Source organism: Ambystoma mexicanum, chromosome 3q (genome assembly GCF_040938575.1).
Source record: "Ambystoma mexicanum isolate Mex_15411 chromosome 3q, UKY_AmexF1_1, whole genome shotgun sequence".
NCBI classification, from domain to species: domain Eukaryota; kingdom Metazoa; phylum Chordata; class Amphibia; order Caudata; family Ambystomatidae; genus Ambystoma; species Ambystoma mexicanum.
Genome location: NC_090926.1, coordinates 857,144,770 through 857,172,638, shown reverse-complemented (window position 1 = coordinate 857,172,638; position 27,869 = coordinate 857,144,770). Strand labels below are relative to the sequence as shown.

The 27,869-nt window shown below is 42.1% G+C and overlaps 1 protein-coding gene across 2 annotated transcripts in view; it reads right to left on the bottom strand.

Annotated features, from left to right (window-relative positions):
• The window catches only part of RAB11FIP4 (RAB11 family interacting protein 4), a 1,742,713-nt gene that overhangs the window by 1,351,537 nt on the left and 363,307 nt on the right, over window positions 1-27,869 (bottom strand). Inside the window, exons 2-3 of one of the 2 annotated variants that reach the window (XM_069654953.1) lie at window positions 8,171-8,242; window positions 7,745-7,810 (exon numbers count right to left, since the gene is read on the bottom strand). The exons of the other annotated variant lie outside the window; for it this stretch is intronic. Of the exons in view, the coding sequence (XP_069511054.1) occupies window positions 7,799-7,810; window positions 8,171-8,242 (84 nt within the window). The 3' untranslated portion in view covers window positions 7,745-7,798. Of the gene's footprint in view, window positions 1-7,744; window positions 7,811-8,170; window positions 8,243-27,869 lie in introns of those variants that run through there. 2 annotated transcript variants of the gene reach the window in all.

Sequence of the window (27,869 nt, the reverse complement as noted above, 5' to 3'; positions counted from 1 at the left end):
CGAAATGCACTTCCGAGTTAAGATATGATATTATGTAATAAGCACTTTAGAGGTCATTTGTTAACCAATTTACATTTGCACTTGCTGTGATACTGTATGCAATGCAGCTGGGGATGATGTACCTTAAAGCTCAAATATGCACTACACGCTTGAGAATGCAGTTATGCTATTATGCAATTAGCATTCTGGAGTTAACTTTATGCCATCAAAATCACATGCTATTGGGCAGAATGCACTTTAGGGCAGAGATATCCTGACATGCACTAAGCACCTGAGAGTGGACATGTAGATCAAACTCTGGGTACACATGATCCATCTACATTCTTATTGGCTCGAATATGCACTTAGCACATTAGAATCCAGTTAAGCTGTTCTGCAATTAGCACTTCGGAGTGAGCCTAATGCCATCAATATTATATGATAATCGGCAGAAGGCACTCTAAAGTAGAGATATGCTGCCATGCACTAAGCATTCTAGAGTGGACATGTAGACCGAACTCCGGGCACAAACAATCGATCCACATTTCTATTGGCTGTAATGATCTATGGAATGTTACTTGGCATGATGCATTTTAGCACTCGAATATGTGTACACATTTATAGCTCTACAGAGCAAACCACATGATATAGAATGATATGGTTTTGGGTACCATGCACTCTGATGTTTTATAGACTCTTATGCACCACGCACTTTAGAGTAGAGGACTTCACGTCCTCTACATGGCCATTTTGTCATTACTAGGGTTAGCTATTACAGAGCACTAGATACCATTGAGTATGGACATAGACTACACGTGTATCATTATGCTAATATGCTAATGAAATAATGAAATGATCCTTTGGATTTCTTCAGTGTTTGATGAAATACACCCTGTTGGCAACGCACATGATGGGGGCACCTTTTAACACTGACATCTAAGTGCAAGTTAACAGACTAGCACAGTAATCATTGGAGCAACGTATTAGCATAAACACAAAAATAAAAATAGAGATAGGACTGTGCTCGTTCTGGAACAAAGGCAAACCCTTTTCTCTTTCTATGATTGTAGAATCACGCGTACTTGTTAAAAGGGGTGGACACACAAGGGCAAACACATGTGACTAAACAACCAGGTGTTGCGAAACGTGTCATTTTTGCCGTCGTCTCCCCTGACCATTCTGTGGAGCTGCACGACATATTTTTACATTTGTAACGTTAACATAAAGAAGATATTTTAATTCCATTTTATGGTGCTTTCTTTTGTGACCGAGGGCTGCTAGAGTATAACATCCGGACTGGGAGTGCGACTCAAGCTTAATAGTGTGAACACATCGGTGAATACTGGATACCGAAATGTACCTAGATGTACTTGTATATTAACATAAACTGACTGACATTAGTATTTGAACAAAAGTAACACACTCATAAAGCTGAGTAATAACCAAAATGCCCAATAGCACAAATTAACTACATTAACTTATTAGAGCATGCGCTAATGATCCGCCCTTCCGGGCTTTGTCTAGGTAACGTTTGTGTTAATCCCTAAATCACTCCAAAAGCAATATTTAAACACACTCACACCACAGTATTAGTAAGGCTTGAAAAAACACAAGAACAACAATATCATTTTAAGGCTTCCCTGTCTCTGCAATTCTCCTAATTGAACATGGAAATTGTTGTAAGCAATAAAATTGTACATTGAGCTCTTTTTTAATCCACAGAACTTTGATGAATAACGTATCTACAAACAGGAGGGAAAAAATAAACAGTTTTATGAGACAGCGAAAAGGGAGAAGAGGAAGTATGTAGACAGATTTTAAATATGGATGCCAATTTAAAACTAATATTAATGTCCATGAAAACAGACATCCTTATTAATCAGTGATTTCATATTCATTGGAGGACCCAACCCTCACTACTGTCCTGTGCCACCCAACAATGGACAACATAATTCATTACAAATTGGGTTTCAGCTCTGTCTTAATGTTAATCAAAACTGGTGATATACACAATTGATCTGCTCCAGTTGATTCAGATAGTCCTTATAAATCCCTAATACTTGTGCATCCATCTTACCTAACTGCCAATAGGTCTTTGGCTGTCTTGAAATGATCCAATGTAGGGATCCATTCCACTCTCAGAGTGTGCAAACATCTGAGTAATCAATTTTTGTTTCACAGCGTATAAGGAAAGGCATATCCCTATTAGTACAAATATTTGTAAAAGTGTTATTGAGCTTCAATAAAAGGCGGTGTTATGTTAAATCAAAAGATTGAGGATCAGTTTCTAAGGTTTACCACAAAGGTACTATTTACCATAAGTATTTATGTACACTAGTGTTATGCAATGGCCACTGTGATCAGTTGCTCTAATTGTGTATTCTTCAGTATTTCCAAGTATGATTAGCGTCATATATTGCTTCGAAACCTCATATGTGCATTTACATTGATTATTAGCACTTTGCTTGTAAAGTAGCCTCTGTGTCGCAGGAACCCCACCTGTGTGCAAGGTCCCATACCCTGGAAGGGCCCTAAGATCTTTTCTGTTGGGCTTCAGTTCGACGCCAGTTACAACGCCTCCATGCCATCTCCAAGGAAGAAAGAAAAGGTGCAGCCTACATCTTTACCACATGAGGTTCACACATCAGAAACACACATTTTACTCTGTACAAATTCTGATTTCATTCCAAACGGTGGTGCAATGACTTTCTGCACTACTATTTGCATTTTAACACTACTGCCCCGTGATCACCATCGGCACCTGCCTCTCTGTACCTTCTCCACAGCTCCAAATCCGTGTCCAACGGTTTTAGCCCACTTTTAGCAGCCGCGGACGCTCTGTCGATTATGAATGTTAAGTTGTCATTGAAGTGGAAGCTAAAAATGCATATATTGACAAATAATATGCTTACAGCACGATAAAAGGCGCAACAAAGCCATTCTATAACTCAACAATGGCTGTGTACTGCGGTGGGGAAAACAGCAGTAGGGAACGTCACGCGTTTCAGTACGTACAGTATGTCAGAAGAGCAGCGTCAATGCCAGATGATGAAACCGACCCTGCCGTGGCTTGATTAGCGAGTGGGCTGGTGAGATATTGAATATGCGTGCTGTATTTTGCTGCAGAATTACACTAATAGTTGTATTTTGATCTGTGAATGGCTGTGCAGCAAGACATTATCAATCTCTGCAAGTCTCGGACAAGTCCTTTATGTTTTGAAACAGGCCTAAAATGCAGCACATTAGAAACATAAAACTGATTTTGAGCAAAATGTTCTGCCATTTCCACATTTCAAAGTGGAGCAAGACTACATTCCTTATTTGGTAAACTTTATGAAGTATGACAGGAACGAGTTAATCGCAGAGTGCTTAATTTAAAACTAGCTGTCCCCGGCCACACGTTCCTGTGGCTCAGTCTGGTTAAATAGAAAAGAAAGAAAAGGGAAAGCGCACGTTTTTAATATGTTTAATTTCACAATGCTTGTGGGTATACAATATTTGTTGTTGTTCCATTGTCTGTGCAGATATAGAGATTGTCTGGTTTTCCGACTGTAGAACACGCAACATATAATTGTCCATGTGAGAAGTAATCCGTCAGCCTCATTACAGGTCAGGCGGTCTGGAAATAACAGTGGCGGTAAACCCGCCGCCACTGTTAAGTCCGGACCGCCCGATCCCGACTCCTGCAGGAGGGAGGTGATGTTCCAGCCAGGTCTGACCTGGCGGGTTTAACACCGCCCCCCTGCAGGCGGACGTGGAAATACCAGCACCATCACGAGATGGTGCTGGTGTTTCCACTTCCCCATTCCCATTGAGTCTATTGGGACTCAATGGGAATGGGGATTAACCGAATTCCGCCTCTGGAATTCCCAGGACCACAGGGTTGTAATGCCCTGGTATTTCCAGGAGTCACGGAGGCGGAATGGTAATACAAGTCCGGCAGTAACCAGGCAGTTTTACCGCCTCGGTTACCGCCGGACTCGTAATGAGGCCCCGTGTCTAGATCTAAACCGCACAATTCTAAATATTGGCCTTGATCTTTGTTGATGGTAATTACAAACGCAAGTTGGCATGAATTGAGCTGTTATGATTTCTGTGCCGAACAACATCATTTGGAAGCATGAGTTGTATTTCCTGATGTCAGATAGGAAATGCTTTGATTCGGCGTTATATCCGGCAAGCAAAGTTTTTAATGGCTCTGGCGGTTCTCCAAGTTGAGGCAGTTTAATCTCCTGGCGGTGCAACACATTCCTTTCGTTTCTCCAATAAATTTAAGAGCCTTGCAATAAGGACACACTTCAGTCATAGTGCCAATCAGAACATGCCAGCTCAAACTAAAATCATCAGCTGGGTTGTACCGGAATGCAAGGCGATTGTAATTGCGTGATTGCTGAGCAATGAGTTGTGTTTGACGCTGATCTGCTGTTTCTCGTTGACGTCTTTCAGCCACTCTCAGAAGCAGATCTGAAGCTGCAGAACACAATCACTGTGCTTGCAACCGTGGCTGCACGTCGCTGTGCTGCTTCCTCGGCACGTATTTGAGCCATTCTAAATTGGAAACATTGAAATGGAATTGTAAAATATTTGGTACAGCATGTGTTGCTTTTAAGTTCACCAGATGGCGCCGTTTTTCAGTAAAATATTTAGTATAGTGTGTGTTGCTTTTACGTCCAGCAGATGGCGCTGTTTTCAGCAAAAGCATGCTTTTACCTGTCACAGGTGTGACATTTATGTACAGTAAGTATATAAAAACACGTGCCTATTCGAATGCAACATTGTGTCAAAATTTCACAGCAATTGGTGAAGAACTTTCGGAGATTTGAGATTTTGAACAAACGAACATTTACATTTTTATTTATATAGATAGATAGATTGTTGGATTCGAACAGTAAAGCAGAGACCTTATTGACATATATTTTCTCTATGGCAAAGGGAGAGTGTAATAAAGTTCGAAATGGAAATACTTATTTTTTAAAGGCGATTTATTTTAACGTAACTGAACCTTTTGTTCTGACCTTCGCCACGAGCGAATTGACAAGTAAAGCAAAGGAGTGGGGTAGAGGCCTAGTGATTAATCATTTATTTATGGAGTAAGTCAATCAGGGCTTTTGCTTTCCATTCCCCAAAAGATATCTGCTGACATGTCAAAGTAAAGTGATTCGTGATTTTATACTTCGCGTTAGGCTTAACCAGCTGCCTGTATGATATACCTTGAGTGCCTGGAAAGGTGGGCCTCACACCGAGCCACTTTGTAGTGCGGTACGGCTGAAGAAACTAGCCGACATTGCACAGTACTGCTGAAGAAACTAGCCGACATTGCGCGGTACTGCTGAAGAAACTAGCCGACATTGCGCGGTACTGCTGAAGAAACTAGCCGACATTGCGTGGTACTGCTGAAGAAACTAGCCGACATTGCGCGGTACTGCTGAAGAAACTAGCCGACATTGCACGGTACTGCTGAAGAAACTAGCCGACATTGCACAGTACTGCTGAAGAAACTAGCCGACATTGCGCGGTACTGCTGAAGAAACTAGCCGACATTGCACGGTACTGCTGAAGAAACTAGCCGACATTGCGCGGTACTGCTGAAGAAACTAGCCGACATTGCACGGTACTGCTGAAGAAACTAGCCGACATTGCACAGTACTGCTGAAGAAACTAGCCGACATTGCGCGGTACTGCTGAAGAAACTAGCCGACATTGCGCGGTACTGCTGAAGAAACTAGCCGACATTGCACGGTACTGCTGAAGAAACTAGCCGACATTGCACGGTACTGTTGAAGAAACTAGCCGACATTGCACGGTACTGCTGAAGAAACTAGCCGACATTGCACGGTACTGCTGAAGAAACTAGCCAATGTCCCGAGCTACATGATATTTATATAGCCGGTTATAGCTCCTTTGTACATAGAATGGAGGCCATTGACTCTAATACATTTTGGAGCATGATCTTTTCGGGTAAAGCAATGATTGTTATGACTGCAGTATTTTACTTATGGATAATCTTTCTAAAACGTATAAAGAATGGATAAGCACAGTTTTGCCCTTTTGATATTGCATTCTGTAATTTAGCATGTTATTGGATTTTACCATATGTTTTTAGGGATTACTTTTTGTATATTAATGTGGTGATATATATGTGCATCTGTATAACTGTTAAAGTATGTAAATATTTGATAGATGGCTTATGTATTATAATTAACATTTGTGTTTAAGGTTTGCAAAACAGCGAGATACACAAGAATTTTTTTTAACAAAAATTGGTAAGCTTTATAAAGTGTGACATGAACGTTCAAAGTCCACATTTTTGATATTTTAAGAGTGCACACAGTATAGACATTAACTTTATTAGTACAAATACTGAAATTCGGGGCGTGCTTATGTGCGGGATCTGACCTGATCTGTGGCTCCTGAAAGGATTATGTCATGCGGCCCTCTATGCCACCCTCACACCACTACACTGGATGAATATTCCTGACACAAGGGTCAGCTGCCAGTTTGTGGAGCACGGAGGAGCTGCACTAGACTCTTTGAAAGACCAACCCAAGGCCAGAGACGAGGTGGTCTCCGGGTAGCAAGTCAATAAAAGATAGCATTGGAACTGTGGAGTGACGCATAGACATGAGTTGCCACTCTTCTCCTGAAACAACATCTAGGTGATGCTGAGAGTTAGATGGACCTTCAAGCCAGGAGTGGCGCAGAGGCGGCAGGCGCGGCTTCTTCAATGGAGCCACAGAAAGCATGCTAGACCAAGGTACCAGCCAACAGAGTCACCCACAGGGCAGTGAAGCCAGGGTCTCAGGAGATACCCGAGTTATCCAAACAATGAGTGGCAATAGGAGGAGACGAGAAATAAATACCAGATAACCCACGTGCCACACACAGAACACCAAAACCTCATACCAGTGGCATGTAGGCACCACCGACCAAATGCTGAGGTTCCTTTGTGGAGTAACGATTAAGCTTGGTGTTGAGCCTTCCAACCTTACAAATGTAACTCTAAAATGACCCCAGATGAATGGAAAGGTTTTTTGAAAGTAAGCAAGAGAAACGCTGCCAGGAGGTACACCACTGGGGGATGTGAATAGGATGCTCCTGTCGTGAAGCTGGCACATGCTGGGCCAGGCCTCCCAAAGAAGCATTTAGTTGAGGCACTGGGATAGTTAAGCAGGAAATAAAAGCAGGCTTTCACCAAGAAGTATATTCAGTAAGGCAGGAGACTTACGTGGACACACTCATATCCACGGCAGAACTCCAAAATCAGAAACATGCATGCTGTTGAGTAGAAGCAACTTGACCAGCGATGACCTCAGGATCAGAAACTTGCATGAGGATGCTGAAGGTTGCGACTTTTCAGAGTTCACAAAGAAACGTTTGCCCTCATGGTACAAAATTATTCAGATTGACTGGGTGCACAGAGGGGGATCAAGGGGACCAGGTGCAGTATTCAGACCACGTTACATATCGACTTAATTTCACCACGTTAGGCAAAAAGAAAAGATCAATGTGCAAGTAAACAAAGTAAGCAAGACTTTCTGCAAAGGCCTCGTGGTCAGGATATATCAAGACATTGCTGCCTTCACTCTCTAGCAAAGGCAAAGCATGATGCTGTCATCGACAAGCTCTCGGCAGTGGACATCAGGTCTAAATGGACATATAGTATGAAGTATAGGTGACCTGGAAGGAGACTGCGCCTGATTCTTGCACACAAGACTTATTTTTTTATTTTTTATTTTTTATTTTTTATTTTTCAGAAAAAATTGCCCTTAACGTTGATGACACGTGTTTCGGTCCTCCAAGGACCTTTTTCAAATCAGGGCTATTGATTAGTCTTAATCATAATAAAGTCATAAAAAGACAAAAAATAAACACAAACAATCACAAAGGAAAATATGTGCATGTATCCAAGAAATAAAGTAACGGTTTGAGTATTGAAGTTAGATCAGCATAGAAAAATAAACATTTTTAGGTGAGATGCATACACACAAAAGTACATAGATGTAAAAATAATAAAAATAAAAATAAAAAGCCAGACAATAAATGGATGGGGAAAAAGGGTAGGAGAGAAGGGGTGAGATTCAAAGAAAGATAAGTACAAAATCTCCATTAGTTATTGTACACAATAAATTAATAAATCAAGCAATTTGTAATGGTCATTGTATGTCTCAGAAAAAAAGTGGAAACATGTTACCTTATGGTCATGTAAGAGGCCCCTGTCACATAATGTGAAAGATGAGCTTCCATATGTCATTGGGATAAATCCCTGAAAAAGCAAAAATAAAAAAAAATTATAATATAATGAATAAACTCTTATCTTACCCTAATATAAAGCTCAAAAAATGAAAAATGCACTGGGTATTGGGTTACCAAATAGCGTGTGTTCTTGAATATTGAGGATTATTAGTTGAAAACAAAATTACACGTGAAAAAATTAGCTTCGCACTCCTAATAACTGATGGTACGCTTTCGCGTGTGAAAATATACGTGGATAGACGTATTTCACGTATGAAACCCAATACCCAGTGCATTTTTATAACTAATGGAGATTTTGTACTTATCTTTCTTTGAATCTCACCCCTTCTCTCCTACCCTTTTTCCCCATCCATTTATTGTCTGGCTTTTTATTTTTATTTTTATTATTTTTACATCTATGTACTTTTGTGTGTATGCATCTCACCTAAAAATGTTTATTTTTCTATGCTGATCTAACTTCAATACTCAAACCGTTACTTTATTTCTTGGATACATGCACATATTTTCCTTTGTGATTGTTTGTGTTTATTTTTTGTCTTTTTATGACTTTATTATGATTAAGACTAATCAATAGCCCTGATTTGAAAAAGGTCCTTGGAGGACCGAAACACGTGTCATCAACGTTAAGGGCAATTTTTTCTGAAAAATAAAAAATAAAAAATAAAAAAATAAGTCTTGTGTGCAAGAATCAGGCGCAGTCTCCTTCCAGGTCACCTATACTTCATACTATTCAGCAAGGGGTCTTGTACTTGGCTAAACCCCCGACTTGGTGAGACGCGACTCTAAGGACCTATTGGACTACTTACATTTACGACATTCAGTTTTTTACCACTATCGGATGTCGCCAGTTTAGACCAAACCTTCCAAGCCAAGGGTTTTTTATGAATAAATGGACATATACCTTTGGGACGTCATTTCAGTGTAATCTAGAGTATTCCCATGTGACGTCAGTGCAGGGAGCACCGAGAGAACTAAGGAATTAAGAACTGTAGAGCAAAGTTAAAGGATGGGAGCGGCAAAGCAACGTCTCAAGACCATGCTGGACCAAAGGCTGTGGGAAATATAAGGGAAAGAGGCACTGGCCAAGGGCTGAGCTTGTTACCGTGACTTCATATACCCTCCAGAGGTTCCGTTTAAAGGATGTTGTGGCGAAAGACGACCATGGTTAGAATGGTGAATGTAAAAGGTTTCAGCTTCAATGGGATAAGAGGCTTCATATATTAAAGATGCCTCAAACCATGAATTTCAATGTTTACTGCTTACCAGAGAAAGGGCCCATGATACAAACAGGATCAGTGTGGGATTTGGTCAAAACCAACCACGTTTTAGCTCACTGTACCTTTCAGAGAGTACCATCAGCAACCCCAGACACGTGTTTCAGCCTTGTTGGGCCTCATTGGTGAGGTGAAGCTGAGCCTCTCTAATCACAGTGAGCAAGGGGTCCACTTCTGGATTACCCTGGATAACCTATGGTGAAACCCCAAGTCCCTAAACAAATATACAAAGGTCTGGGAGCCCCCATACCAAGAACGAACAGGGGCAAAAAACCTGTTGTATGGGTAGGTTCCCACGTTTTAGCTCAATTTACCCATCACAGAGGAGACATTTTCATTTGCATATAAGTCTGGTCCCAACAAGGCCGAAAAAACGTGTCTGTGGTTGCTGATGGTACTCTTGTTCAGAGACGAATTGCCTAGCAGTCCAGTGCTGGACTACCCCGTGGGTGGGCCCAGACTGATATGCGAATGGATATTTCTTCGCTGTGAAGAGCGCAGTGAGCTAAAACGTGGTGCAGACCCTCCTGAATGGAAGAAATTCCATGGAACAGGGGTTTGACCCATGTTCGTTCTCAGCAGAGAGGCTCCCACACTCTTGTTTACATACTATGTTAATGCTGCATTTGTCTGCATAAGATGGCCGCCGTTCAAGCATTGCTTTTCATTTTCAGAGATGCCTGCATACCAAGGCTATAGACTTGCAGATAAGAATCTATTGTTTAACCAAAAAGGGGACAGATTGACAATACTGGGGATGGCCTGGGCGCTGGGCTATATCCGGAACATGCTGCAGTGTTCTCCTCAATCACTGCAGCTTTAAGACATCTCTAAGGCTGATCTGGGAACAGGGTGACAACAGAAGGCATGATCACAAGAGAACAGGAGTTCAATAACTAATTTTGTGAATCTGCCCAAACACTTTACAAAAATAGCAAGCCACCAATCAGTAAACATACAAGCTACCTATCCCTTTATGAATTCTTTATACTCAGTATTAACAGATTCTACAGCAAACATAACAGAACAATCAATTGTAATTTGTTTCCCATGTTCACAATGCCTGGGAGGACAAAGTTAATGAAGCCTGCAACATATTATTGCTGCGACCACTAGAACAATCTCAGTAAATGTGTTTGTTAGATTTGCCTTGTTTTGCCAAATGCTAGCTCCTTTGCTTCAACTATGTAGTTTGTATGGGATGAATTCCTTCCCAGCATAGAGGATAATGACTCAAACTAATCAGTCTCCAAGTGATACATTTTCAGGGATGTCATTTGGGGGTTACCAGTGGTCGCAGTTGTGACCCTTGCCATCTCCCTTGCTACCCATGTGGTCTCCCTTGCAACCACTAAACTTTTTTTTTAAAGAATACTTTTTTAAATACATTTTTTCTAAATATAAGCGCCTGGGCTATGGACGGCGTCATTTGGATCTTTGTTTCTGGAGTGGCTGGCTTTCTTGTACAGACCACTTAAAAAAACTGGGGCTTTCACAAGTGTAACACTTTGAGCAGTGGCCCTAAATAAGAAGGAATAGGAATAACAAATAATTTGACTTTATGGAATTCTATACAATAATTGCTAGACTCATTAAAGGTTTATTTCAGGCACACTTCAGTGGGTTAGTGACTGATTTAGTCTGTTCTTAAACACCCCAACTGACCATTTCATCCTTCTGAGGTCGATAAAGGAGTACCAACACAGGATGGGTGACATTGTATGTGTATGTTTTATATATAAAGCGCTTAAGCGTAAGTGCTATATAATAAAAAATCATTATCGTTTGGCCTTGGACATCTGCTGGCATTCACAATAATTTGGTAATATGGCATTTGCACACTGATATTAACGATGCATATAGTGATCCATTCTTGTATGAAATGTATATCACATTATAGTGATATCGTAATCATAATTTTCATAGTGTACTTAGGTGCCAATGCTGTGTGATGCCTCTTCCTGTGATGTCACTTCGGGGTGGGGTCAAATGACATCACTTCTTGTGATGTCATAAGTGGTCAAGGGTCGTGTGATGTCACTTCCGCTACCCCTGGCATTTTGGTGAAATGATGTTCCTGTACATTTTATTAATATTCAGCCTTCCCAATGGAGGACGGCATTATAGAACAATGTGCAAGGTGTCGGTTGACACATGAATGCGCACTGATCACTAGTGAGTTGCACATGCTTGTTTTTAACACACAACCAATAGATTAGCATGGACAGCTTTACGTCCTCAGAGTATAGCACTCTGGGACTGCAGAGCAGAGAGTGGTGCAACCCAGCCTCAATAGTCATTGATTCTTGGGATTTCTTTATCACTCTTTCCGACTACCCACATTGATAGTTCCTTCTCTATTTTCCCTTTCAGTCACGGAAGAGTCTTTCCCAGGAGCTGTAGCGAGTTTAATCTGACCTTGTGGATCTGTCTACAGCCAGCCAACATCTGTGACAGGGTCCACTATATAGCCTCAAGCTCCGGGAAATACTCATTCAGAGAAACAACTGATACAAACCCACTGCAACAAAATTTTGGCTGTTTATCCTGCATCTGAAGATTTGTCGTCAACACAAGGTTCCTCCTCATCATTGTCAAGGCAGTTTTTGAACAATCCTCTGTTGAGGTATCTACACCCACTGAACTTAATGGAGGCTAACACAAAAGGCAAGAAAGGGAAGCCAAACCTCTCTTAAAGGTAAGTAACGTGGACAGAGCAACAAGGCTTAACCCTCACTTCGGTGTAGAAGGTTGACATAAAGGTATAATTAGCCCACATACTTTACTCTAGAAAATACACTACACTGGTAGACTCAACAATATATGCTTTTATTATGTTATACATACAGATCTCTATCAAGCAAATTTTTACGTAACACACAATACACATTAAAAAAGCATACTATACTATAAAAACAACTAATGTTTAAAGGACTCTCTTCATCCACTGCCTTTATGTGGGCCCACTATCTCAGATAAGCACCAAACATACATTAACATGGGAGTGTGGGAGAACAAGGGAACCAAACAATCTAGCAAAGCAGAACAAATTCACATTTTTCTGCACATTTAAGCACAGTGTCCTACAGACAGACCCACCCCTGTTATATATGGCAGTTCCCAGACAGGGGGTCAGGAAAGTGGGGAGAATCAAAGGTAAATAAAGATTGATTTCAAAGTGAGAGCTGCCAGAATACTACCTTTTCCTGCTTCACTTATGTCATAGTTATTCAATTGTTTAAAAGAAAGTGCATTTGTGGGACACAGAGTTACCTGCACACCTGACAGCATTCAATACATGGTACAGATAGTGCCTCAAAGTAAACCATCATTAGAACAATATTGGTTCTTGAATAAATTTCACCCGAAAGACTGAGTTTGAACAACTTTCAATTGACAGAAGCAAATGCTAAAAAAAGGTGACAAAGTAAACACTCTCTGTATTCATGTGGTACTGTGCCTGACGCACTGGAACTGTGAATCCAAAAATACTAAGGTCCCAAATGTGTGAAAAACATAAATCGACTAAACAGAGTATATGGCCTGTGTTACGGAGATACCTTCTAAAATGACAAAAGTCAGATGGTGGAATATTGCCAAGTGTTCTGAATGGGGCGCTTATGCAGTTTCCGTACTGTACCTCAAGTGAAGAAAACAAATCATCATTTCTTTCAGAGCCTTTCTGATGTAAGGTTTATTTCTTATCCCAACTACTTTGGAATTATTGTACAAAGTTTATAAAATCATGGTGGATTGTACATCATTTCGTATAGTGTAAATATGTTGAAATGCAATCGTTATTTTGCATGGGTCCGATTCACTCTTGTATTAATTTTAGCCCAATATTGTACCAACTTCAAGTTGACCAGAGTTTCAGGTCAGAGAAAATGAGCCCCCACCCTGGGGGGTATTTTCCAGTAGACTCTTACAAATAAAGTACAATTCCAATAACTCAAGGTTTGTAGTAGTTGGAGATTAGCATATGTTGGTTTGAACCTGTTCCCTGTATCAATGAGCTTTAAAAGCAATTATTTCATTAAAAGTGAAAACTTGAACTTTGCCTGGCGATAAAGCCTGACATCTGTTAAACTAATGAAGGAGAACAACAGGCCTGTCATCTCATTTCAAATCAATCTTTCAATCTTTCACCAAACCCATTATATAGAATTATTTACATGAGTAACATGCTGAAGCATGAGATGTTGTTGAAAGGGCAAATGCAGGCATTGATTTGAACATTATGTTATGCATGGGAATGAAATTGGTTAATACATTCTGAACCATGTGATTTATCTCAGGGGCAATGCGTTTGGCTTGGAAACAAAACAATATGGCCCAACACAGGTTCAAATCCTGATCCCGTATTTAAAAACCACTCACTGGTATAAATGAACAGTAGAAAATAAATAAAATACATTTTGAAGCTGCCACCATATTTGCTATGAATATGTATTGTACAAATGATTGTCTCATATATATACATGCCTCTGTGATGACAGAATACAGAAATACCTTCTCATCATGTGCTAGGTTGTTCTAATAAATTATGGAATAAAAATGAATTTGCCGTCAATAGTATTAGGATCTGATTCAGTCCCCACCTTTTTTCTGATTACAAGTTTACAAATATAAACATCCAGTGAGGGTTGGTGGGGGGGGTCTCTATGAAGCAGGCCAATGCAAAGATTGTGCAATCACATAGTGTGATATAATTATAACAAAAGCACATGAGTATTTACACTTTAAATAGTGGGAGCACAGAGGGGATAGGATTCTGACTCTGGAAAAATCTGCAGCACTGGACACCAACTGTTCCTAGAAGATGAATGGATTAATGTGGAAAACAATTTAAGAGTTGCTGAAGGGAGAATTCCTGTTCCAAGCGGAGAAGTACTATCCTAAAGGGAACCTGAGGCAGTTCTTACTTTATGGAAGTAGACTAAGAGGGGCCTGCAGACTAAGACTGCCCTCAGAACCCTTGTGGGTGTCTGATGGTTCTTCGCCATTAAAGACTAATCCAACTTGAGTAATTGTGCTCTCTAGTCACCATTTCATTTTTCCTGTTAATTCCCAAAAAGAGGAGGGCAGGTGATATCAAAAGGCATTGATTAAAGTGCCTACTCACTACATTCAAAATCAGGTGAGATGTCATTTCTAGCCAACCCAAAATACATTTTTGAGCTGTGTTTGCAGTGGTACAAATTGCATTTTATGCAGTCTGCGTGCACGTGTTTGTAAATGATAATCTTATTAAATTGCACCCATAGTATTTGTATAGAAATAATTAATAGGCCGTGCTATGAAGAGGTCTTTAGCATAACCTAATGACGATCTGCTAGATAATTGTGTTCTGGGAAGTCCATAACTATTTAATAAGGAATCAGAAATGAGAGCATGTATAATTGTGTACCTTCTACTCCCATAAAATGCAAATGTAAATCCCAAATGCCTCTCATTCTTGAAGCTGCACAGCGGCATTCCAGTGGCGAGGTGAGAGAGGAAGGGCACTTAAACTGTTTAACCCAATCTTTGTGCATTCTGGGCAGATATTGCTTCCCTAATCAAAACCTGCAAAATCTGGATGCAATTCATTGTAAGCTTACTTTGAACTGCATACGCATAGTAAGAACCCATAGCACCATATTGACCTGGGAAATGTGAGACATCAAACAGTTATATATGATTCCATGAATTGCTGGTGTATTGGAGGAAACAGAGTTCTTTGATTCCTTTGTAAATGCTATTTTATGTGCAATGGAGATGGCCACAAATGGCAGAATCAAGTCGAGAATGCCTTTGCTATTTAGAATTAAGCATACAGCGATTTCATAAGGTAAAATTATGTTTTTGTGTGAGAAATAGTGAGATTGAAGCAGTCAGGTAATTTTCATTTTTTGTGTACAAGCCGCCTGTGATTGTGTAATATTGTGGTGAATTCGCAAACATAAAGCTTGGGAACCACCTTCGATTAATTTATTTAAATACAGGTCTGATCAAACCACCTTTTTCTTGCCCCGCATTGTGGGGTGGGACTGTATACTGATGGGCATTAGGGGCAATAGATCAAGGTTATCCGCTTAATGATGAAGCCATACATTAACCAGCACATCTTACAGAAACTAACACGACTAGACAAGGTGCAGGCAGAAAAGGCAAGCAAGCCTTTGAACCTATCACTAGAATAATGTAACCAACCGTAAAGCTTACATCAGCACGCCACATTGATTCTAACCCTGCATAAAGCTAAGAACAATGCATATGAATGCATGATAGTTTATCATATTGATATATGGTAGGGAACATTTCAGAACGACAGCCTAGGAAACATATTTACACAGTGACCAAAAATGGAACCAGTGTAATATTACATTCACAATGAGAGACGTGCAGAGCAAAACTTTAAAAGTACAATTAAATCAGGACTACGGCCTACAATTCCAGTTGCTGGTCTGGAGCTCACGGAACCCCTTGTGAGTATCGACAAGAGAAATGTACAGGGGCCGGTAGGTAACCCCAGATCCACTTTAGGAGAGCTCTAGAACAGGTAGAACGTTACATAGGAATTAATGGGACAAAGTCAAGGGGCAATCTGCTTGCATAGAGGTAAGTCGCTTAAACAGAATTGCATCGAAATTACCGGGTGAACGATCCCAGTGAGGACCAAAGGAGACACGAATCAAGGGATCCAAATGTCAGTTGCAGAGCCATGAGCCCTAGGAAAGGTTACAGCAGTAAGTCAATGGGATAATCCATTGGATCTCTACCCCAGATGGAGAGACCCCTGGGGGTGTGTTTTGGGAATCATTGCCCACCCCAGTGCCCCGAGGTAAGCACTCACAGTGAGAGGTGTGGTGAAAATGGCTTCAACACAGTGAAACAACTTGGGTAAGTACAAGCTTCTTGCTTAGGTGCAGTTTACAGAATCCAGGGTCAGGGGCTTGAACCGTGAGCCAACAATAATCCATGTGAGCAAGGAAAAGAAGAAATGTCCTTCCAACAATGATAACCTTCAAGCCAGAAGTGAAGAATCTAGTGAGGATGACTCCTTCTGGCTTGGTGGAAAAGGGATGGTGGCAGGGTGGCAGCCCAGCAGAACACAGTCCCAGCATGGAGCAGAGGTATGAACTGAGGACACCCTAGAATCTCCCATGGAACAAATCCAGGTTTGGGCGTTGGTGCCCAGTACCAGTCCAGCTTTTATTTATTTATTTATTTATTCACATTTGTAAAGCATGCAGCAGCCCATAGGCATCGTGGCGCTGTTACAGAGAGTCTTGCTGTCTTGCTGATTACAGAGGATAAAGAAAGCTTGGTGGTTACATAGCAAATAGTGGTTACATTACAAGCTTAAAGAACACATAGGATGCAGTCAACTTAGTTACAAGAAATGCTGTGTGGGGGAGAGGAGGAGCTAGATGAACAGGGTGGTTTTGAGGGTTTTGCGAAAGATGGATAGGGAGGGTTCAGCTCTGAGTGCGTTGGGTAGGGCATTCCAAAGTTTGGGTGCTATGTGAGGAAAACCTATACCTCCGGCGTTTGCTCTTGATCGGGGACCGCAGAGTTGGTTGGCGTGGTGACTTCTTTTGGGGCGTGTCGATGTGTCTCTGAAGATGGTTTCTGATAGGTAGGATTGGGCAGAGAGATTCACTGCCATGGCGGCAAACCCTGGTGGTAAACGGATGGAGCGCCGCTGTAAAAGTCTGGGAAAATGTTTCCAGCATAGGAAGCTGAACCCAGCGTCTGATGAGAGGCAGCAGGAGAATTCATGATGCCCAGACCAGATCTCCAGGAGCAGAAAACTCCAACACAGATGTACCCAAACCACTACACCTGGTTAGTTTTAATAGGTGAGGGTTAAACACAGCAAAATGGCAGGAAGTCTCCTCGAGCAGGTCAGTCTACCTGTGAGGGGCAAGTTCTACTGAAAAGAACTACAAAGCTGTTGGGACATTTTCCCATTAACTTGAATAGAATTCCAGTAAGCCCACTCATAACGCTTTTACCACTGACTCACATTATCTGGGTCCCCCCCCACTTTAATGAGAACCAATGTTCTTTTTTTGCCTTTTCTCTTCATATTTCATTCAGGAAATTTGCTGCCGGTGTAATAAAGGGCAATGCTTTTAGTAACACTCAGGGTTATTGAGTATTGTTAATAGTAAGAATAACATGCATGTATAGTGCCTCATGCCAGGTTCCCCCTATAAGCACTGTGATGATAGTTATTTCTATTTATCACTTTAGTGGTACTTAACATATCACTATTGCAAAAATCAGGGACAGAGTCATTCCTGGCAAGACCTGAACCTCTGGCTGCATGTTGCACACAGACCTGTGAGTGCGTAACTTGCTAAATAATCAAACCTGCATCCAGCAGCTCCACTAGCACATACGTCCAAACTGGGCTCCTGGTCATGCAGGTATTCGTAGCCGGAGAACGCTCACTTCCTTGCCACTTTCTCACTGCACCTCTCCCTGACTGTTTTTTTAAATGTATTTATTGATTTGCTGTTATGATATAGCACACACAATGGGTGGCTTCAGTGCGCCTACAGAGCAAATGGGGAGAGGAGAAAGAAACAGAGAGAGGATGTCCTCGACCAAAAGAAGTAAGTCTAGCCAGGTCGAAGGTCTTGGGGGTGAAAAAGAGGTGCTGTCAGGCCTTGGCTTTGCTTTCTGATATTAGGAGGTGTAGGTACACAGAGGTGGGTATGCATAGGTTAGACATGGGGCAGGGAAGGGATCTCACTAAATCGTACCTTCCAGGCTATTAGGTTGGTGGTTTGGGGGCATCTGCTCCGCTAGATCAGAGGTGTTGGACCACAACTCCCATCAGCCCCGGCCATTATAATCGGTGGTCATGGGAGTCATAGAGCCACAGGTTGCAGAATCCTGAGGTGGATAGGCAGGTGCACGGCTATGCAGAGCTCATTGAACCGAAGCAGAGGCACATTGGCTCCACTCCCCGCTTGACTGGTAATGAACAGAGCGACTTTAGAGCATGAGTGATGATGTGCGCTCATTTACAACCTACAGAATGTAGTGGTTATCAAGGCAATTGCATGTTGCCTCTTCTGTGCCACCCTGCACCCTTGTGATCGGTTTATTCCACCCATAGCCGACCCATTAAAACTTTATTGCACAGCATCGAGATTGCCTTGGTTACAAAAGAACTTAAATAAACATATAAAGGGTTAGCCACATCATATACCATTCTAATGTCATTTGGGAGTCATCTTCCAGTGAGGCCACCCAGACAGCAGTTCCTGCTTTTATTTGTGGACCTGCAGGCCTCTTTTAGGCATGACCACACACCTGTGACTCATCAACAGGACAGAGGAGCTCCAGCTCACATCGCTGCCTGGCTGGGAACCCGTATTCACCCGCACGCAATTACGTCGATTTAAGACGCAAACGCGGCGTTGTGGAGGTCTTTGTTCTGTGTGTGCTGACCAGCCTTTCTCATTGACACTGTGAGGTCTGTGCTCAGAGGCCGGCCCTTTCACAGGCAGCCTAGTGCCTGGCATTTGCAGCACTGTGGACGATCGCCTGGCATTCAGAGGTGTTACCTATTCAAAGCCGCCTGTCAGACAGAAAAGGGCAACTGTGCAGCCTGCAAAGAGCTGTCAAGCTGGAGTTCTTACACCACAGTGCACTCAACATTTCCTTTGTTCCATTTGAACTCCTTTCATTGAGTGACATCAGACCTGAAAAATCAGCCCTGGGGCATAAAAGGACAGCCCAGTTGTGAACAGTTATTACCAAGCTTTGGAAAAGCCACACGGTGTTAGCTGTCATATGTCAAGTGTAGCATGTCAAGTGTCCCAATAAACATTATGCTTTGAATAAAGGTCTGGTATGGTAAGGTATGGCTATGGTAAAGGGCTTTTTTGAAGCACATCATTCACCTTGAAAAGGCATCTTGGCACTGAGGCAAATTAGAGAGGAAACAGATGAATTTGTATGTGGCACCTAAATACAACAAGTTAGATGTCAGGCAAGTATTAATTGACAAAGGATTCCGTAGCAAGGATGCTTGGATGGAAAACGATCTTCCACCCCATTTTGCCAGGCTGAAACGCGGAGTGGCGACTTGACCTGAAAGGGCCGTGCAAAGTGCTCTCGATGGAGGGAAGAACCAAAAGGGTCCTTGAAGATAACGAGGGCCCTCTTGATAGAGAGCACAAGGAACAAGCATGATGAACAATGCCAAGTGCTTTAAAGTGTGCCCTCTCGGCAATGGGCAGCCAATGCAGAGCAGGAACAGCTGGCGAGATGTGATCCCTCGGACCAGCCCGCGTTTCCATTCTAGCTGCTGCTTTGGAGTACCTGTTATCGGTGCCGGTCTCTTCAAAAATCTGCACAGAAACAAGCAGAGAGACTCAACTGATTAGTTGGGACAAAGGGAGGGCTGGATCTGTCAAAACCCCAAGATTCTGTAACATTCAAGGAAGTAATTAACAGAGAAAGACAGACACACATTTCAAACACAAAACCTACAGTCAAACAAACGCTGTTCTGCCAAGACTTAATCAACTGGGACTCTTTCCATTAAATTGACAGCAGGGGTATCCATGAGCAACATTGAATGTTCACCTTTTAGCAAAGCACAATCCCATCAAAATATATAAAGGAGGGAATAATCACACTTCACTAAGGCACATGTGTATTCATAGATATTTGCCATCCATTACTGTCCATACCAGTAGGGTTTGCTCCAAGAGGTGTTGCTAAAAGAAGAGCTGAGGCCAAATCCAAAAAGGAAAATAAGAACTAGAAGGGGACATCCAATAAAACAGCATCATTCACGCACATGTGTATTGCCCGTACATGTAAACGAAAATGAAAATGGACCTATAATTGTGAATGTATTTCCTACATTTATATCGCTTTGTTAAAACACCAAGGGTTGGCACACAATAATATACCTTAATCACCCTTCTGCCTCACTGGCTAATTTGACATCTCCAGGAACAACTGTTCCAGGAGAGGCACATCAGACCTATGTCTGTCTCCTAAGCCATCCCTTCTGTGTATGGGAAAGAGCCCTGGAGGAGGGAGTGCCACAGCATTCTTGCCAACAGCAATGTGCAGGCTCAGAGGTAAAACCATTCTCCTCGAGATCTCCTTTGTCGCTCTTTTGGAAACTAGGCCAAGTCCAAACGGTGACTACACCGGAGTACGATAAAATATATATGGACAATGCAATACAGTTAAAAGATAAAGAAAGTAAGGTCCAGAATACCTTTTACCAAATGACTAATGTTCAGTTGAAGACATTCTTGTGCAGAGCAATCTGAGCACAATCTCAAGTGGTAAAACTATCCATTGGCTTTTCCAGCGGCTGTCCTGGCAAGACCCATGCTTCCCTGAATGTAACTGATTGAAATTGACAAGGATACAGAATGTTCCCAGTGTGAGCAAAATGACTAATGGATGGAAGCATTGGAGGTGAAAAATCAGTATTGGACATTTCCTCTCCATCAAGCAGTGATTTAAAGGCACTGACTAATTAAGCTAAATGCATCATGTCATTTAGTATCTTCCATCTCTAGCAGAGTCCAACAGTGCACACTAGAGACTACTTAAGTGCACCAAAGGAATTCCCATTAACAAGCATGAAATAAACGCAAGAAGGAGCAAGCAGGAATAGATGCTGGACTATACATTCACCAACATGGTTCTTTCCTTAAACTGACAAACATCCTAGTGCCAGATTATCTAACATTGACACTGGTGCTAAAAAGTGAGCAAATGATTTGATAATCCAAAATGGAGCAAACAGATGTTGTCACAATACATATTCTCTAAAAGCAACTGCACGAGGACAGAAATTAACCAGGCTGTGTTTTGCACTATATTTGCTGCATAACATACAATAAAATTGGCTACTACATTAATGTTCATTCTATGCAGCAACCCTAGTAAGTAAAACAGCCTGCTCCGACTTTCCAGAGGCTAAAACATTTTTACATAATACCCATTAGGGCTAAACCTGTTTTCTCCATTCTCCATTATAGGAGCAGCAAAATTGGTGCTAAATTCATTTGCTCCACTTTTTTAGCATAAGTGCAAATCTTTGATAATCTGGCCCCTGGATGCCTAACAAAACATTCATAATAAATGTAGATATGTGACTAAAAAGGACTTTTGTATTCTGTATATTAGGCACTGGCTCTATTTAGAAATGGTTATAAACAACTATTGAATTATCCCTCCTACTGCCAAAGTCCTTTTGTAAAATCTGGTCTGTTGCAATGATTTGACAGTGAAGGAATGCACAGCAGAAAGCTTGCAGCCTATGCTTGCTAGCACATCCAAGCTATTGTGAGAAAAAGAAAGATATTCCATACCATAATAGGACGAAACAACTCAGATAGAGCCTTGGAACTCAGTAAGCCAACTTTCCCCATCCCACAAAATGTATCAGCACTCAATAACTTTCACAATCCGACTGCTGATTGCCAACTGAATTCTGCTGAGCATCATTGTAACCATTGACAGCCTTCAACATGGCCCAACCAGAAGCCTATCAGGACTATACTGTGCTGATGATCCCTAATAAGGGTTAAACAGGTATGTAGTTGTCCTGACAGCCTTGCAAAATGTCTGTCTTGGGTTGATTTAGCTATCTATAGTAGCCTTCCCTCTAATACAAAGACAATGGGCCTCATTACAAGTATGGCGGTAAGGCAACAGCGGTGCCGGTAGCGCTAGCAGCACCGTTGCTACTGTACCGTCATACTACGAGTTCTGCTCGCGGGTGCACTTGCAGCCACCAGGTCTGACCTGGTGGCCGTTCCAGCACCCGTGAGCAGGACAGGACTGTAGCACCGGTACCGTTATTAATGTTATTAACGCTGTTAACGGTACCGATGCTACCACCTTCCCCATTCCCATTGAGCCCAAGGGGACTCAAATGTTGGCATTACAATTTCCTATGGCCCTTACCCGACTTTTTGTCCACTAAACAAACGATAAATCAGGCTGCTGTGCGCCGACATTATGTGATAATCCTATCACTTGCCCCATCGACCTGGCTGACCTGCTTTTGCGACACTAAATCATATCTCCCGCCCCTAAGCCTGCCATTATCAAAGCATTCATATTCCCCGCCTCTCTCCGTGACGTTACAGGGTGCGTAGCCAAACGCGCCCAGTCCTCTCCAGTCCTACGCGACTTTACACAGAACCCGGAAAACAACACAGATCATCTCACAACACAGCGCGCCACAATTCGGAATATGAAACTGTGATTTAAAAGCAAACAGCAAGATTGTACATTTTGTAAAGTACTTTTATTTGACATCAAATGTTTAGAGAATATTCAGCGATATGCATTTGTCTTTGCTGTCGATACGCAAAAGTTCATCTTGAGTCACGCGCTGTTCCTTTGCGGTACACAGGGTGTTGGTTTATGATAAAAGAAGCACTATGGTCGCACTGAAAATCGGAAGGCTGTTCCAACAACGAGGCATTAGACCACCATAATGGTTGGTATGTTGCTTCTAGCCACTAGTACCGCGTAAGGCCCAGTCGTCTCCAGTCCTAGGCCACTTTACACAGAACTCGGAAAACAACACAGATCATCTCACAACACAGCGCACCACTATTCGGAATATGAAACTGTGATTTAAAAGCAAACAGCAAGATTGTATATTTCGTAAAGTACTTTTATTTGACATCAAATGTTTAGAGAATATTCAGCGATTTGCATTTGTCTTTGCTGCCGATCCGCAAAAGTTCATCTTGAGTCACGCGCTGTTCCTTTGCGGTAAACAGGGTGTTGGTTTATGATAAAAGAAGCACTATGGTCGCACTGATAATCGGAAGGCTGTTCCAACAACGAGGCATTAGACCACCATAATGGTTGGTATGTTGGTTCTAGCCGCTAGTGCCACATAAGGGCATATTGGTCCTTGGCGATTGTCCCATAAAATGGTGAGGGTCTTGAAGTTGTTTAGAAGTAGCTGCACCTGGCAGTTAAAAAATCTGTCGGCCGGGGTCTGAAAATCGTGTCATTGACAGTAGGGAAGGATGTACCTGTTTTAAAAACATAAATTAGTCTCACGAGCCGATCTTCATTAAAAATATTCATTTTATTTATTAGGGCGTGAAACTATTTGCTAGCGAGGATAGTGCAACAGAGTATGTTAACTTATTCCCACTAACCCACCCTCTCTCCCCTGCCTTTTTCAGAGCTGTCTGAGCGCCAGGGGACCACTTCGGCAGTGATAGTGCGCGGTACAAAACAATATGCCACATTGAACGAACAAGTACAACTTAACCAGGCTTTAACGCCATGCTATTGTTATTATATTCCGGTATAAAATAATCTAAAGGGTTACTTACATTATATTGGCATTTTCCATTGTCTACGCGTAATGCAGTCCCTAAATACGACTCCGTCTGTGCCAACAATCTTTCTCATAGTGATATAATATATAAAAGCGGTTTAGTTTCAGAAATGTCATCCTTATCGTCTCTTACGTTTTTGCACCCCTCCTTCAAAAGAAGTCTTTTGGCACGATCCCTATCTGTCAAGGTAAAACAACAATAGAACTTTATTGTGCGAGTCGTGGGCCACTCCGGCCCGCGAGCAAAAAATGGAAGCAGCTGACCTTCACTGTGAACGAGCATAAATTCTTACTTTGCAACATTCTGTGTAAAGCCATCCCTGAGAAGTTGCTTTTTACACTCCATCTTTGTATATTGACTGCGTGCTAATGAAAAAAGTTTGTTAAAGGGAGTTTATGGTTAACTTGCGCTACTAAAAACCTATGAAATTCAGTAACAAAAACTTTGTTAACAGGACGTTATGGTTAAGTTGCGCTACTAAAAACCTATGAAATTCAGTAAAAAAACTTTGTTAAAAGGACGTTATGGTTCCAAGTAAAACCGAAAAACCCCTGAAATTCGCCAGTTATGGTAAGTTAAACAACCATAACTCGCGCCACCACCGTGCACTGCTAAGCCTAACACCCAGGACATCAACCTTATCATAATTTTTGGTAAGGTTGGGGCATTTGGATACGGTCATAGAGGAGGGTGGACAGACGAAGCCTGGAATACCCCAGGCCGCATCTTCCTCCAACAAGATGCCATGCCACAGACAAGGTGGGCTCAAACTGCATACTAAAATCTCCCGCAATAAGATCTATATGCTTACACTGGACAGAGATTCCCGCACTGCATTTCATTGCTTCCATTTTGTCAAAGATAAGATTGTTCTGAAAAGCCATTTGGGTTCTCAAATACACATTAAACAAAATTATAGCTACTCCCGGGGGAATAATATCTCTAAGCAAAGCAAGTCATTTCACCCTGTATCTACTAGTTTTATAACAGCATTAAGGCTAACGTCGATCCAGACCAGTAAACCCCACTGGGGCAGCCCTTAGGTCCTGAAAAGGTGTACATTAAAAAAACCTGGTTTCTATGGACAATCCAGCGACCTGGTCTCTTGAAAACTGATAATCTAGTAACTTTCAATGAAAAGATACCAGTCCGGATTTAGAAGTGTATCCTTCATGCCAGCATTATTCCAGTCCAATATCTTAAACACCTTAGACATTTCCCTTGGTGCAGTTGAAATAGGCCCATCTTCTGCTGTAGATAATAATTCATATTGATTCAGATTACTTCTTCCTTCAGAGGATCTCGGCTAAATTCCAGAAGCATGCTCTAAACTAGTTGGTTTGGTGAGCAGGACATCCACTTACCAATGACCAGCTCATACATCATCACAAGTGCAGGAAGGCATACCAAGGACAGCCTGGTTCAGAATTGCTGATACCAAGCAAGGTGAACAACTAGAAACACAACTGTCCACATTGCCTCTGGGCACGAGTCATTCCACTTCATCTAAGCTGCTCAGAAGGTCAAACCAGGTTGCAAGAGAAATGTGGCCAGCTTGGTGAGGGCCAACACCAAGAGCCTGCAAGGGCAATGCAGCCTCTGTTGCTGAGAAAATCTTGGTTGGTAATCCACCAGATTGCTTCAGAAAACCTCCATGGGCCATATTCACTAATCTTGTCTGCACGAGAGAGGGGCTGATAGTCACAGGAGTGAGGGTGCGCCTTTGATTTTCTACAGGCGATTTGTAGAAAAAGCACTGGGGGAATACTCTAATCGTGTCCCAAGAGTTTTCTGGGGTCATCCTCCATAATATATCACCTGCTACGTAAGGATAAATGCCTGTAGGTTATCACCATTTGTAGTTTCTGACTTTCACCTTCTAAGCTCATCTATTCGCCATAATAAAATGGTGGTTTCACACCGGGGGCTAGACTGGTTCTAGAACCACCTTTAAAATGAAAAAAAAATGTTTTTTGCCTGGGTTTAGTTATGGTCTTTTTTTTAATGATGTTTTCAGCAGATAACATAGTACAGAAACCTTAACATGAGGAGCCCCCAGCAGAGGAATGTTAGAAAAAACAAAACAAGAATAAAATACGACTTTGGGAGCTGTAGAGCCCCTCTGTACGTCCTCACCATAGTGGTGCTAGGGGGGCAAGAGTCCACTCATATTGAGCCCGGGATGAGGAAGGTCCATCCAGACATCTGGCATAGTGGAGCACGCATATGATACTTAATTTTCTGCTGGACTATATTATAGGCTACTATAGACACCTGAAAAGATTGCAAAGACAGTAGCAAACGGGTAACAATTCTAGTTCCAGCAACACCAAAAAACAGATATCACCCGTCCACCCCTCCCCAGTAACACTAGTCTTCATAAGCTTTAATCTGTGCTCTGATGCATTAGGTATGGGGTGGTATGCATCCTACCCCTCATCCAATATCCCACCGTGGAAGGAGCCAAATGGAGGAAGGATAGTTCAGGGGCAACGCGCTCACCTTGGAAGCAAGACGACACAGAGCAGCACAGGTTTGATCCCTGTGTTCGATCCCTGGCTCCACGCTTAGAAACCTCTGGGTATTAGGCACGTTATAAATAACCAATTAAATGAAATCAAAATGTCTAGCCTCCAGAGGAAGTCGATCCTTTCAGTAGTCAAGTTACTCTGCAACTAGCATATGAACTAACCTCCTTGGCCATGGACAGCTTCAGTGTCAATCCACAAGCCTCAAATGCAGGTTGGATCCACATGTTTTCATTCCAGTAGCTCCCCAGCCTTCCCACAAGAAGGCCCTCTACTAATGCTAACTCTAGCCTTGGTATTATATGGGGTTTAGGGAAGCAGCCTCCACAAGAAGGTAAGGGATCAGTTATCGCTGTGGGGGAAGCCATAAGGATCTTAAGACATAGGTTTGTCCATTTTGGCTCTCGTGGATATCAGCTTTGATAGCTCCTCCGCCTTATCCCAAAAGATGTATTCCTTTTCATTCCATGTAACCCTCAGTTTCGCTGGTTAGAGAAGACCGGTTCTGAATCCCCTAGCCATGAAGGATTTCTTCACGTTGTTCAATCTTTTGCTCCTTTCCACAGTGGCCGGCGCCAGATCAGGGAAGAGCAACACCCTATGCTGTTGATAGGTCAGGGTACCTTTTTCTTTTGCCGTCTTCAGTATTCTTTCCCTGTCTAAGGCATCAGATAAGTGTGAGTCCAGTTCCCACGTCCGCCATCCTGTTGGGTGCTACGATCTTAATGCTGTAACACCAGTCTACAAATATAGAGGTTTTCTCTACATTCAAGTCCAGAACTTCTGGAAACCACTTGAAGACAAAGGCAATGGGATCGTCACACCATGCCCCTGTAGGGGGCCCAGAAAATGTATCTTGCTACATGAAAGACTAATCCTTTCCCCTATTTAAAGCATACATCAGTCGAAGGGCCACTAAATAGAATACGACCGCCACACAAGTACAATCAAAACGGTGATAGATATTTGGAATGCGGCATGACTACACGCCCGCCCAGCATATCTACACACAGTACCTTCAACACTGTCGTGTGTCAATGCAACTTAGTGCCGTGACCTCCTTCGCCTCTGATATTAAATGAAGCATGACATCGCATCTAGTCTAGCCTGAATGTTTCAGGTAAATAATTTGAGTGATTTATATGCTCCTAAAACGTTTGGCTCAAGATTTTCTGAAACGTTGTTGGTCCCTCTCCCTTGATTACAACAAGGAGGTTCCACCTCGATTTTTTCTAAAAAAAGCATTTCAGAGTGATTTTCTCTCTGATGCAAAACCTTGATGAAAGAAAAGGGTATTACTATTTCTGAAACTATCATTTTCAATGTCCTGAAGACGGCCATGCCAGCTAAACACTGACACAAGTGATAGTGTTTGATCCACTGCAAAATGCCGAAACATATGTCGACCATCACATTGGCTAAAGATATCTATAAGCCTATTCTGTTGACAGAGTTTTGACGAATTGTAACATCTCTGC